This window comes from Petaurus breviceps, unplaced genomic scaffold (assembly GCF_028583685.1).
Source record: "Petaurus breviceps papuanus isolate PSGF00001 unplaced genomic scaffold, PetGlider_PUasm1.0 91023, whole genome shotgun sequence".
Lineage (NCBI taxonomy): Eukaryota > Metazoa > Chordata > Mammalia > Diprotodontia > Petauridae > Petaurus > Petaurus breviceps.
In genome coordinates this window covers 63,880-77,334 of record NW_027187398.1, presented here as the reverse complement: position 1 = coordinate 77,334, position 13,455 = coordinate 63,880, and the positions used below count along the sequence as shown (strand labels likewise).

Here is a 13,455-nt window from a genome sequence, read left to right as displayed (position 1 = left end):
TCCTACATCAAAAGCCTACAAGAAAATTATGAATTGGTTACAGGCCATGGATGAGCTAAAAAGGATTTTGAAAATCAAGTAAGAGAAGTAGAACATCCATGGCCCACCAGAAATTATGCAAGGTCCCAAAGACTTAGAGGCTCACCTGTTTGCCTCCAATTAATTAGCCTAGAAGAATGTAAGTTACTTAAAGGCAGAAACTGTGTATTATTTCTGGCACCAGTACTTTGCACATAAACTGTTGTTACTACTGTTTAGTCATTCAGTCATGTCCAGCTCTTTGTTACACCATGGGCCATACCATGCTAATATTGTCCATGGAGTTTTACTGGCAAAAATATTAGAGTGGTTTGCCATTCCCTTCTCCAGTGGACTCAGGCAAACAGAGCTTAAGCTTTGTCAACTTAAGTCAACTTAAAGTCAACTTAAGTGACTTTCCCAGGGCCACAGAGATAGTAAGTGTCTGAGGGTAGATTTGAATTCAGGCTTTCCCAACTCTAGGCCAGCTGCTCTATCCATAGAACCACCCAGTTGCCTCTTTTGCACATAAATGGTACTTGGCAGTTGTTCATTGAATTAGTTAAGTTCAGTTGAATAAGTCAATATGTGATTAAGTGCTAAAGTCTATGATTAAGTGTTTAAAGTTTTCTCTAACCATTAATTGTACAGACTAGAATAGTTAGTCCTTTTGGAGCCTAAGAGAGCAGGATAAAAGGGAGTCCCACTGGTTTCCTAGGTAATTTAGAACTGTAGAAATAAGGTTTATAAATAGTTGTAGGGTGTAGTTGAAACAGTTACTTCACCTCAGGTACATTGTTTATCATTAGTCTAAAACTGATCATTGTTCTGCTTGAAAACAAAATGTTCAAACCAACAGTCCCCTCATACTCTCAGAAATGTCTATCTAACAGAAAACATGAAATAATATTTATAGTATTCTTGGACATAGGAAAATTGATAGAACATATTTACACAGTTCAAGGTTGGCATTTTGCTTCATCAAATAAAATGCTAGTCATTTAATCTTCTGGATACAATCTTGGAGAATGATTTTCCTGAAACTACTCATTCCCTATCACTTTTATCCAGAGATCTCCCCTATGATAGTCACTGGTGATGTAAAGTAATAAAAGAGACCTCCTCCCTTGGATCAATACCCTATTGCCTTTAGGAAAATGAGGAAAGAGAACACTGCTCTTGGAGGAGAGGAGTCTTATCCCTTTTAGGCATCCAGGCCCTTCTCTTGGTACCACACCTTTCCCCTCTGATAGAGAGTAGGACCTTTTTGCAGAACTGATAGTAAAAGAAAGACTGAGGAAGGGTTTTCTTCCAAATTAGTCCAAAGGCTTGAACTAGGATACTTTTAAAATGCATTCTTACTGTTTCTTAAAGAGAAATGAGGGAAGAGAGGTTTGACTGCTTCCACCATTATCAGAGGATTTCAGCTGGACTGAACTGGCCTGTAACCTGTTGTATGGCCAGAGCCAAACAGAGCAGGCTAGAAACAGGAGAGTCAGGAATCAAACAGAAGCTTAGTTTCAGAGTGGGAGGGAAAGGTTGTCTAGTTGTTGAGGTTTAAGGTTTAAATTAGGGGTGCTCAAGACCCCAAAATATCAACACAATGGGTCCTGCCGAATGAATTTGATTCAAGCCTTCTCTCAGCCAAAGTAAAGCAAAGTTTATTAAAGATGTGCCATAATGGGTAGACAGTTAAGGAGCCTAAGTATCTGTGACTCTTGTATTGGACAAGCAGGCCAGAATAATCTGACACAGACTTAGTCTGTGCTAGATTGAATTCTCAGCCCTTTCTTGGAGGCAAAATGCATCTTATATACAGAAAGATTGTGGGAGGGATCTAAGGTGGTCTAGAGAATGAGTTTGGGGAGGGTCTTGAGGAGGAGTCTAAGAAGGATCATGCCAGAATTGAGGTCAGACTCTAGGAATGGGATTAAGTGTGGGAAATAGCTGAAAGCTACCTGGAGATGAGAGACTATGGAGGGCTAGGCTAGTTTAAGGGTAACAGATTTGGGTATAGATATTTTGATAAGATCAAGGGTGGGAAGTAGCTGGACAATGGAGGGCTAGGCTAATAAGAGTAAATGATTTGGGCTTAGCTATAGTGAAAGGCAGGCAAATGTCTTTTCAACTGGGAAGATTCAATCAGAGTTCAAGGGATTTTCCAGAGCCTGCGCCCCATCATAGTGACAAAAAGTCCATAGTTGGGCTTCATGTCTTGGGTGCTTGCCCAAGCTCAGGGATCATCAGTTCTGTGATTTAGTTGCAGCAGTGTTCATCCAGAGGGTGAGTGAAAAGGAGTGTTTTTATGCCAAGCTCAGGATGAAGCTTGCTTGCTGGGTGGGCATTAGCTCTGGAAAACAGGGTGTCTATAAATAATATCTTGGCAGTGGTTTTTGTTAGAATGAATGAAAACACATTAAGGGCTTACTATATACCAGGTACTATGCTAAGTGAGCACTAAAAATACAAAAAACAACAAAAGAAAGTCTGAGAAGACACATCTAGGGAGAATGGTATTTTGATCTGAGAAGTCACCAAGCACCATGGTGGGTGGAGTCAAAGGCAATTGATTGATTTGTCTTTTCTGGGAATGTTAGAGTCACCTTATTCTTTTCAGAATGAGAGGTAGAAGGTAGGGAATGGGGTGAGGTATATGGCTGGAGGGCTGCACAGTATGTTTGGGGGGACCTAGATGTGGTGAACTTGTCTCACCTATTAGAAATACTGGGTCCAAGTATGGGAGGAAATTGAGAGGAGAAACCTGAGGAATACAGCAGCTCTCTCATTATAGTCTTCTTTTTAGACAAATGCCAATGTAAAGTAATTTCTTTTTAAAAATTTGTATTATTACATTTTGTTTTAATTTGACATTAGTCATTTCCCAGCAAACAACCATCTTATAGTGCTTTCTCTTTAAAAAAAAAAAGTTAAGCTACACTGCCTTAAGGGGGTGACTGTGACACATTTGTTACTTTCCAATTTTTATAATTTTCTGAGAAAAATCCTTTCTAACATCGTTCACTTAATAGGAGCATTCTGTGGAATCACCTTCTTCAATAAATTCTTCTGAGGATATAACAGATGAATTTCTAACCCCTGATACTGATTACTTTTGTACCCCAACTGTTCAAGAACATTTAGAAGTTAAAGTAAAAGTTAAGTCCCAGGTAAGGTATATTTTGACATTCTACAACCATAGTTTTTCCTAGAGCTTATTTGCATTTATGACTTCTAGGCAGTACGTGTTTGGAAGGGAAAAAAAGTCTTTGAAAATTGAAGGCTATGAGTCTTTTCTTCAAAATTTACCAAGCTAAGAATAATACCTCACTTTCACTTACATTCTTTTATTGACATCTTGTGAAATTAGAAAGAAAAGCATTCCTCTCTTCCTTCATTCCCACACGCCAATTCTGGGAAGAAACTGAACCAGAACCAGTAAGTGATTTGCCTTAGTCATGCCACTTTAGTGAGAATGCATCTTGGACTATCCACTGCACTGGCTTTGCCTCAAAAATTGTGAGAAAACCTGATTTGCACAGTTTGTTTGTTTGTTTTTTATCAACAACACAACCATTTTCATCCCTGCTCAGTGAATTTTTCAAATTTACTTGCATAGTTCTTCCTTTGCTCATTCTTACCCTTCCCCCTCTAGCTCACTAGTAAAGAAGAATGGAGGAATTATTCAAGTAATCTACATCCTTTCAACCCAGAAGTGTGGACAGGAAGCCTCTTCTTTTGAGCTCTGGAAAACTTAAGGCAGGGCTATGGAGTGGCTAAGATTTGTTCTACTTTGGGGATAAGAAAGGAATCCTTCATGTTTCTTCACCTTTTTTTAAGAAGCCTTGAGCATGGGGCGGCCAGGTAGCACAGCGAGTAAGAGCACTGTCTCCAGTGTTGGGATGACCTGGAGATAGTATAACCTTGAGCAAGTTACTTAACCCTGATTGCTTAAAAAAAAAAAGCCTTTAGCAGCTTTGACTGTCTTGTGTCCCTGATATATCTCTCCCCACTTTTCACTTCAAGCATAAGAAAATACTGTAGAGGGGCAGCTAGGTGGCACAGTGAATAGAGCACCAGCCCTGGAGTCAGGAGGACCTGAGTTCAAATCCGGCCTCAGACACTTAACACAAAAACTAGACTGTGACCTTGGGCAAGTCACTTAACCCCAATTGCCCTCCAAAAAGCAAAAAAAAAAAAAAAAAAGAGAAAGAAAATACTGTAGAAGATGGGAAGGGAAGGAATTATTTTCTTTCCAAAAATGGGAAATCTTGAGGAAGGAAGGGAAAGAATGTATCCATATCTTGGGAAGAGCTAATGTTAAATACAGTACTAGTTTTTTTAAAAATAACTAACTTTAACATTGTGGATCCATCAAACATTAATTTCTTTTAAAAGTTAGTGTATTCTTTTCATATATAAGATGGAATTACCTTGGGAAGAAATGTCAATATTTGAAAGAAACTCAAGCAGCTGTATTCAGCTTAATATGCTCTTAAAGTATCCCTATCTTATATGGGTTGAAGGTTCTATATCTTATGGGAAATATTTCTTTGTTCCTGTCATCATTTGTGCTCTCCTTTGTCTAGCTACATGTTATATCCCCACCCCTTAATGTAGTTCCTTAAGAGCTGGAATTTTACATTTTGTGTTTATATTCTTGATGTCTATTTCAGGGCCTTCAACCCAATGGGCACCTAGTAAATTGATGCTTGTTGGTTAACTTATAACTGAATAATAGATTCTTAATCCAGGTGCCCAGGTTCACTACCTCAAGCCATACTCAACTCCTCACACTACATCACCCCTTCTATCATCAGTTGCCTGTTCTACTTCCAACCCTTTCTCTCTTTTTTTTACCCCATCACCACCCTCATTCAGGCCCTCATCACTTTTTGCCAGGGTTGTTGCAGTAGTCTTCTACTTGATCTCTCTCCCTCAAGTGATCCTCAATTTCTCCTCTCCTTAATACATTCTCTACACAATTATTGCCAAAGTGATTTTCCTAAAGCAAGGGCTGACTCTTTTATTTACTAAATTCCTTTGGTTCCTTCATACCTCTAGATTATTTCATGCTTGGTATTTAGTACACTTCACAAATTGGACCCAACTAATTTCTAACTTTTATGTAGAACTCATCATTATATACTCACTGGTTCAGTCAAGCTAACCTCCTTGCTATTCCCTGAAGATGACACTCCAACCTTCATTTCTCTGTCTTTGTACAGGTTGTCTCCAAATGTGGAATACATTCCCTTATCACCTCACCTCTTAGAATCCCTAATTTCCTTAAAAGCTTAACTCAAGCATATTTTCTACATGAGGTTTTTCCTTATCCCTCCAGGTACTAGCTCCTTCCTTGACAAAATTGCCTTGTATTTCTTTGGTATCCATTTTTAATTCTTTGGAGCCTTATATTCCATATTTCACTGCTATGCAGCAACACAGGTAGAATGTTGCTATTAAAAAGCTGAACTTTTGTCTCTATGGGAAGCCTGTAGATCATCAGAGGAGCTTTGCAATTTCCTAAAGGCAATTTAGCCCACTCTCCTCCTCCAGTCCAACTCCTGTCCCAATTTTGTGTTCCCCTAAACTGTCTGTCCCAGTTATGCGTACTGATGGACAAGTTCTTAAAGGGCAGCCATCCAAATGCATTTTATAATCTAGACAATAAACATGCTTCGTTCACTTAACATATCTTTTGTATGAGGGCAGTGGAGAAATATATGGTGCATATAAGGAGGCATACATATTATCAGTGAGGAAATGAGAAGAACAGAGTAAAAGATTTCATTAAGAATGGGAATTATAGGATAATCATATAACAAGGGTGAGGGATAAGAGTGGACATCCCACCTGTTCCACTGGTACTCACAATGTCAAGAGACTTCATGGGAGTCCTTCAGCATTTTGTGTGGATGCCTTGTGGTAAACTTATTATAAGAGATGGACAGGAGTTCAACAGGATAGCTGACTGGGATGGGTTGTAATTTGTACTATTGGAAAGAATGCCTAAATCCATAAGTTCACAGATCCATTTTCATATCTGAGTATATTTTGCTTATACATACATATGTGTATATAATATCTGGTCTCTCTAAATAGAATACAAACTCCTTAAAGGAAGAAAATGTTCCATTTTTGTCTTTGTCCTAATGCCTGGCTCAATTCCTGGAACACAGCAGTGCTTAATAAATGCATTAGTGATGGAAAAATAAATACTTGCTGAATTAGATTAGACTTAGTTGAGTTAGGGGCCATATCTTTGCTGTTTTTTAATAATCTTATTTCCTTTACAGACTTTAAGTCATGAAGAAGATGACTTGGAAATTACACAAGAAGTCTGTGGTGTCCAAAAACAAGATTCTGGTAATATGTGGTCAGGTCAGAAATCACTTGTTTTCCTCCTGTATAAAGTCCTAGAAGGTTAGAAATGAAAGGGAGGTTAGAAGAGTGACAAGCATACCTGGATGATCCAGATTGCATGAAAAGAAAGCACACTTTTAATTAACTTTTTTATTTTTTTTTGCTTTTTGGAGGGGGGAAGGTAGGGCAGTTGGGGTTAAATGACTTGCCCAAGGTCACAAGGCTAGTTTTTGTGTTAAGTGTCTGAAGCCGGATTTGAACTCAGGTCCTTCTGACTCCAGGGCCATTGCTCTATTCACTGCACCACCTAGCTGCCCCTAATTAGCATTTTTGAAAGAAATATCTCAGGTTCATAGGATTTAGAGCAGGAAGGAATTTCAGAGATCTAAGTCCAGTCCTCTAGTTCTAGGTGGCACACAGTCACATAGTGAGCAGTAACATAGCTGTCATCGACTCCTAGATCCTCCAACTCCAGGCACAGCGTTTTCTTTTTTTTTTTTTCACATCACCACAGCCCTCTATCAACTCCTATGTCTGAGAATTTGGGTGGGAAAGTCACACTTAGGAATTATTTAGTCCAACCCTCCTTTTAGGGAGATTCAGTGACCTGTCCAAGGCTACATGGACAAGTAGGAGAAGTAGAAGCGAAACCACATGTTCAGACGTTTGGTTCCCTGATCCCAAACAGTCAAATCTCAACAAAACTGGTCTTTGCTTAATGCTTCATTAAAGAATGGCCTCAGTTCATGGCATAGACATTTAAATTTGTCAGTCATCATTTCCAAAGTTTATTTGAAATCAATTTTAAATTGCCCCTCAATCAGCAACTTGTAGCATGGAACTTGTTTCACGTTCATGAATTATTGGTTTTAATACAAGTTCTGAAACACTACATGTTAATGCCCTTCAAAGGCATGCACCCTGCCCACTGATATATATATATATATATATATATATAAATACCTATATGTGTGTATTTATATCTCCATTTGCTCACCCTTAGAACTACCCAAGATCATACTAAAGGTAACCCTGAACAGGAGGTAGAATGTGGTTTCTGAATCTATTCTCTTTTCCTTCCATCCATGTTTCCCTTACCTCTATCCCTGAATGAGACATATAAAAATTTTAACCCTTAGCCCTGAGTTGCATGCCTTCTCACAGCCCACCACTTGTTTGTGCTCATTGGAAGGCAAAGGGGACTAGCAAGCAGAAACAGAAAGTCAAGACTGCCCCTTCCTTTATCTCCTTTTCATTCATTCTCTAGCTTTTCAAAGCATCCATTTCTCTGATGTCATTAAATATATTAATGTAAACCAATTTTTAAAAACAATTCCCCTTCCCCACAATTGGATTTTAAAATAGGTTCTGAAGGAGGAGAATCCAAAGGAATAAATATTCCACAGTGAAATTTTAGGTACATGGGTAGGGGACATATTATAGGAGGAACATTCCCAAAGGTCTTTAAATGCTGCTTCAGGACACATTTATGCCCAAATCAGATTAAACTATGGTGTGTGAAATGGGAGAAGCTACTGTCTGATTGATTGATCATTCCCTTCTCCATACTTAGTGTAAATAGCATGGCAGAAAAAGCAGACCCATCAGAAATGATGATTTGCTTTGGCTGACATATCTTTGAATGACCTGACTTTAAATGACTTTCTAATTGAAAATCTTCTGTCTGAGAAATTGCATAGTGGTACAGTATAGCATATGACAGCAGGAAAAGCCCTGAATTCCAAGTCAGGTTCAAATCCAGTCTCTGCTGCTTGCTTCCTTTGTGATTTCAAGCAGTCACAAAGGTACTGTGCTTCAGTTTCTTCCTCTGTAAAATTTGGGGTGGGGTGGGCAGAAAAGAACCTCTTGTGGCTCTAAATCCTAAAGTTTTAGTTTCAAGTAGTTATAACCAAGGAGGAGAGGAAATTGTTACCTTGGGCTACTTAGATCCTCCAGCTGCTGCATGACATAATTAAAAGAGGGATAGACTTGGACCCAGCCAAACTATTTTTACATCTGACAGTTATGTGAACACATGGTTCAATAGAGAGAATGTTGGATTTGGAGTGAAGGAACCTACATTCAGATCCTAGCTTTGATACTTATCATGTAACCTTAGGCAAGTCACTTTCTCTGGTTCTCAATTCTTGCATTTGTAAAAATCAATAATCTCAGAAGTCTTTTTCTGGAATATTCACTGGTTTCATAGAATTGACTTGGAAGAAACTTTAGACATTATCTAATCTGTTTCCCTCATTGTACAGAGAGGAGTAAATTGAAGCCCAGACCTTTTATCACCCTTAGAATCATGAAAGTACCATGATTTACTCTCTAGTCATTTGACTCCAAATCCAAAGTTCTTTCTGCTACTCTGTGCTGCTACCTCTCTTAGCCTGGGTAGTATTTGGCTTAGAATTTTAGAACCAAAGAATATTAGAGCTAGAAAGTACCTCAGAGACAGATCAAATCTATTCAACTCTTAAAACTACTCAACACTTAAAATGCTTTTGGAATTACTCATCATCTCAGGGTCAGGCTCAAGGAATTTTTCCACAGAATAATATAATTTATGCATATACTGCAACTTTCCCTGATAAAGGTCTCATTTCTATACATAAGAATACATAATATATAATACATAAGAAATGAATTCAAATTGATAAGAAGAAAGCCATTCTCCAGTTAATAAAGGTTCAAGGGATAAGAATAGACAGTTTAGGGGCGGCCAGGTAGCACAGCGAGTAAGAGCACCGGCTCCAGTGTCAGAAAGACCTGGAGATCGAATCCCGGGCTCAGACACTTAGCACCCACCCAGAAACACCTGGCCGTGTAACCTTGAGCAAGTTACTTAACCCCAATTGCTTAGGGGCGGCCGGGTGGCTCAGCGAGTAAGAGCACCGGCTCCAGTGTTGGGACGACCTGGAGATCAAATCCCGGGCTCAGACACTCAGCACCACACCCAGAAATAACTGGCCATGTAACCTTGAGCAAGTTACTTAACCCTGATTGCTTTAAAAAAAAAAAAAGAATAGACGGTTTATGGAGGAAGAAATACAAGCTCTAAATAGCCATATGAAAACGTGTTTTAAATCAGTAATAATTAGAGAAATGCAAATTATAATGCCTCACACCCATCAGATTGGCAAAGTTGACAGAAAGGAAAATGTCAAATATTGCAGGGACTATGGGAAAACAGATACATACACTATTGGTAGAACTGTGTATTGCCCCAGTCATTCTGGAAAGCAAATTGGAACTGTGCCCAAAAAGGTATTAACTTGCACATAGCCTTTGACCCAATGATGGCACTACCAAGTCTGTAACCTGAAAAGAACAAAGAAAGAGGAAGAGAACCAAAAACCATTGTGTATAAAAAATTTATAGCAACTTTTTTTGTGGTAGCAAAGAGTTGGAAACTGAGCCTGTCACTTGGGGAATGCCAAACAGGTTGTATATGAATGTGATGGAATACTAAAAGAAATAATGAAGGGGATGGTTTCAGAGAATCCTGAGAAGACTTGAATGAACTGATACAAAGGAAGTGAGCAGAACTAGAAGAATAATTTATATCATAACTGTCGAGATTCAGAGTTGGGAGAGCTGGTTCAAATTTTTTGAAAGAATTCAATCAGACCTTCTCTTTAGCCAAAGGGAACTTTATTAATGCAAAAGCATGCAGGCCTGAGACTTAGCAGGGAGCTAAACAAAGGCATTGATATAGGACTAGGACCAGACTTAAATAGACAGAAAACCATACAGCCTATAGGATGGTGATGTAAGTTTTAGGATTTCTTTTCTTTTCTTTTTTTTTTTTTGCCTTTTGTTGGGCAATTGGGGTTAAGTAACTTGCCCAAGGTTACAGGGCTAGTTTTTTTTGTGTGGGTGTTAAGTGTCTGAGGCCGGACCCGAACTCAGGTCCTCTGATTCAGGGCCAGCACTTTACTCACTGCGCCACCTAGCCGCCCCAGTTTTAGGATTTCTAAAGGGGGTTGGAGATTTAGAGACAAGATAAGTCTTGTAAGATAAGGATGAGGACAATGAATGACACAAGATAAGGGAGATAAGGAAATTTTTATGACCTGGTGGGAGGAGACAAGGAATTTTAGGATAAGGGAAAGTTTTGTGGTATTTCAGGATAAGGGGAGACTTTAGGACACCAGGGAATGAGCAACTCAACCTTTAGGGCATCTTTGTATCCACATCAATAACAACGGTATTGTAAAGACAATCAACTCTGGAAAACTTTAGGAACTCTAACACAATGACCAACCACAGTTCTAGAAGACTCGTGATGAAAGGGAAAGGAGGAGATGAGAGGTAGAAAATGTGGATCTGAAAATAAAAAAGAATTAAATGTAAAAGATACTCATTTATGTTCATAAAATCCAATGACTACACACATTTCCTTTTCTTTCAGGTGGAGAAAGGTTTCAAGTGATTGAAAAAATCTATGGAAATAAATCTGAGTGAGTAACAGAACTTCAGTTCACATCCATACGATTTGAGTTGTTAATGTCTTAGTTGCTCCTTCAGATTCAAAAGAAAACATTTTAATGGTAATATCCCACATTGATGAAGTGCTTGAGTTCAAAATTCTGCCATCCACTTAGTCAAAACTTGGCCCAGGAGAATGTGGTGTCAATAGGACCTTTCTAGGATAACACTTACCATCCATTCTTCCATTTTTTTGAAGCCCTCTAACAGTAAAGTACTTAACCCATTTCCTCAGGGTCCCAGCTTTGTTCTCCTTAATTGGTGTTATAGAAACCTATATCTACTTATATCTGCTTATCTGTTTATAAGTATATGTTTTTTCCTCCCAGATGATATAATAGCTTAACCTAGTTCATTCATTCATTCTACTAACCATCTTATGTGTAACACTCACTGGAGGCTACTGAGGGAGATTCAGAGATAAATGACTGTCCCCTGTCCCTAATAAGTTTAATCCAGTAGGAATAATAAATCATATACTGCCATGGGCTGCTCAGTGTCCAGCACTTAGCATGATTTGGAGACGTGAATAAGAAATGACCAGGCCATGTGGGTAGTTCAAGGAAGAAAGATGAACTCCATTTATTGATTCTTAGGACAAGGTTTTTATAGAGCAGTGAGACAAAGGAAGGGATCTCAAGTATTCATATCATTATTTTAGTCTGTCATATCCTGGAAGTAGCGTGGCAGTAAGGCCTTTTGTTCTCTTGGTGCCAGAAGGTCTTAGGAAGAGCCAGTTAACTCCTTTCGTATGCAGTCACATTACAAAGGATGCTCTTGAGGGCTGGCTTCAAGGCCTGAAGCCAAAGCCGTGTCATCAAGTACATCTGCATAGGAACTGACCACCTAAGAATTCAGATATTTTGGTTTTGAACAATAAAGTCTTGGGGCAGAGCCTATTGGTCTCAGAGCTCAAACAACATCCTTATAAGTGTAACCCATATCAAAAGAACTCAGGAGCTAACTTCATGAAAAGTCGCTTCTCAAAGAGGTCTTTGATAGTCAAGTCCACTTTGGCTCCCAACAATATACACAATTAAATATGATACAAAAACACTAGTATGTTGGTTGTTTATTTTATAGTAGTACATAAATGTAATATACTCATATAATTTCAATCTAGAGGGGATCAGGGAAGACTTTATAAAAGAAATGTCATTTGAGCTAGGCATTGAAGTATGGGTAGGATGTTAACAGGTATACAGAGGGTATTCTGGGAATAGGGAAAGGCCTGGGCAAAGGCACTGAGATAAGACTCCAAGAAAGCACGAAATGATCCATTATGACTGGAGCAATGATTATGTAGGGGATTTTTCAAGATGAGGTTGGAAAGGTAGGTAAAAACAAATTGAAGGGGTCTTGATTGTCAGGATAGTAAGTTTAGTCTTTATTCAGAGGGTAGTGGGGAACCATAGAAGGTTTTTGAGCATCTATAAATGATGATCTATAAATGAATGAAAATAATTTATTAAGCACTACATCCCCAACTCAGTGCTATGGATACAAATACAAAAGCAAAGACAGTACTTGCTCTCAAGTACCTTACATTTTTTTTTAAATAACAAGATATTTTCATTTATCTGACTTTTCCACTCCTCCCCCCATTAAGCAAATTAAAAATAACAACTACCTACATATTCCAGCAAAACAAATTCCCACATCAGCCATGTCCAAAAATGTATGTCTCTCTGCATTGTGTTCATCATGTGTGTCGGGAAGTAGAATGTTTTATCTTTGTTCTTTTGGACTCTGGTTTATCATTGCCTTGCTCAGATTTCTAAAGCCTTGCAAAGTTTTTTTCTCTATAATGTTGTTGTAATTGTATAAGTTGTTATCCTAGTTCTATTTACTTTGCCCTACATCAGTTATATGTGTTCTTCCAAAGTTGTCCATTTCATCGTTTATTTTGGCACAAGGAATATTTTATTAGATTCATATACCACAATTTATTTCAACATTCCAGAATAGAATATTTCCTTGGTTTCTAGGTTTTGGCTACCTCAAAAAGAATTACCATCAATAACTTTGTACATATGGGTCCTTTTCCTCTTTGATTTCTTCAGAGTATAGGCCTAGTAATGGTACAAATGGGTTATAGGGTGTATATAGTTTGGTAACTTTCTGGGCCTGATTCCAAACTGCTTTCCAGAAGGTCTGGAATTCATAGCTCCACCAACAGTGCGCTAGGGTACTTGTTTCCCACAAACCATTCAACATTATTAATAATTTTCTCTTTTGAGCTTACATTGTAATTGGGAAAACAACTGACATAAGGGAGTAGTGGCCAAGACGGGGCACTCTGGTCCAGAAAGTTACTTGGACAGTGAATGAATGACACACTCCATCCAGGACTGGTTAGAGGAAAGGGTATACTGGTGATTCAGCTATGAGGAGTTTTGAGGAAGGTCAGAGAATGAAGTTTGTCTAGGGCTCCAGAAATAGTGTTCCTAGAGTGGCAGTCACCACTTAAGGCTCCAGGTCTCTTCCTCCCAGTTTCCTCTCAGAGAGAGGCACCAAGATCTGCACCAAGAAGAGGTCTTTGTCAGAGTGACTGACCTTAGAGGAAACTCCCTTGGCTTC

The 13,455-nt window shown here is 38.7% G+C and overlaps 1 protein-coding gene across 1 annotated transcript in view; it reads left to right on the top strand.

Annotated features, from left to right (window-relative positions):
* Window positions 1-13,455, top strand: part of TEX14 (testis expressed 14, intercellular bridge forming factor) — a 165,828-nt gene that overhangs the window by 118,941 nt on the left and 33,432 nt on the right. Inside the window, exons 19-21 of the mRNA XM_069078160.1 lie at window positions 3,048-3,185; window positions 6,315-6,399; window positions 10,799-10,847. Coding sequence (XP_068934261.1) covers window positions 3,048-3,185; window positions 6,315-6,399; window positions 10,799-10,847 — 272 coding nt within the window. The remainder of the gene's footprint in view (window positions 1-3,047; window positions 3,186-6,314; window positions 6,400-10,798; window positions 10,848-13,455) is intronic.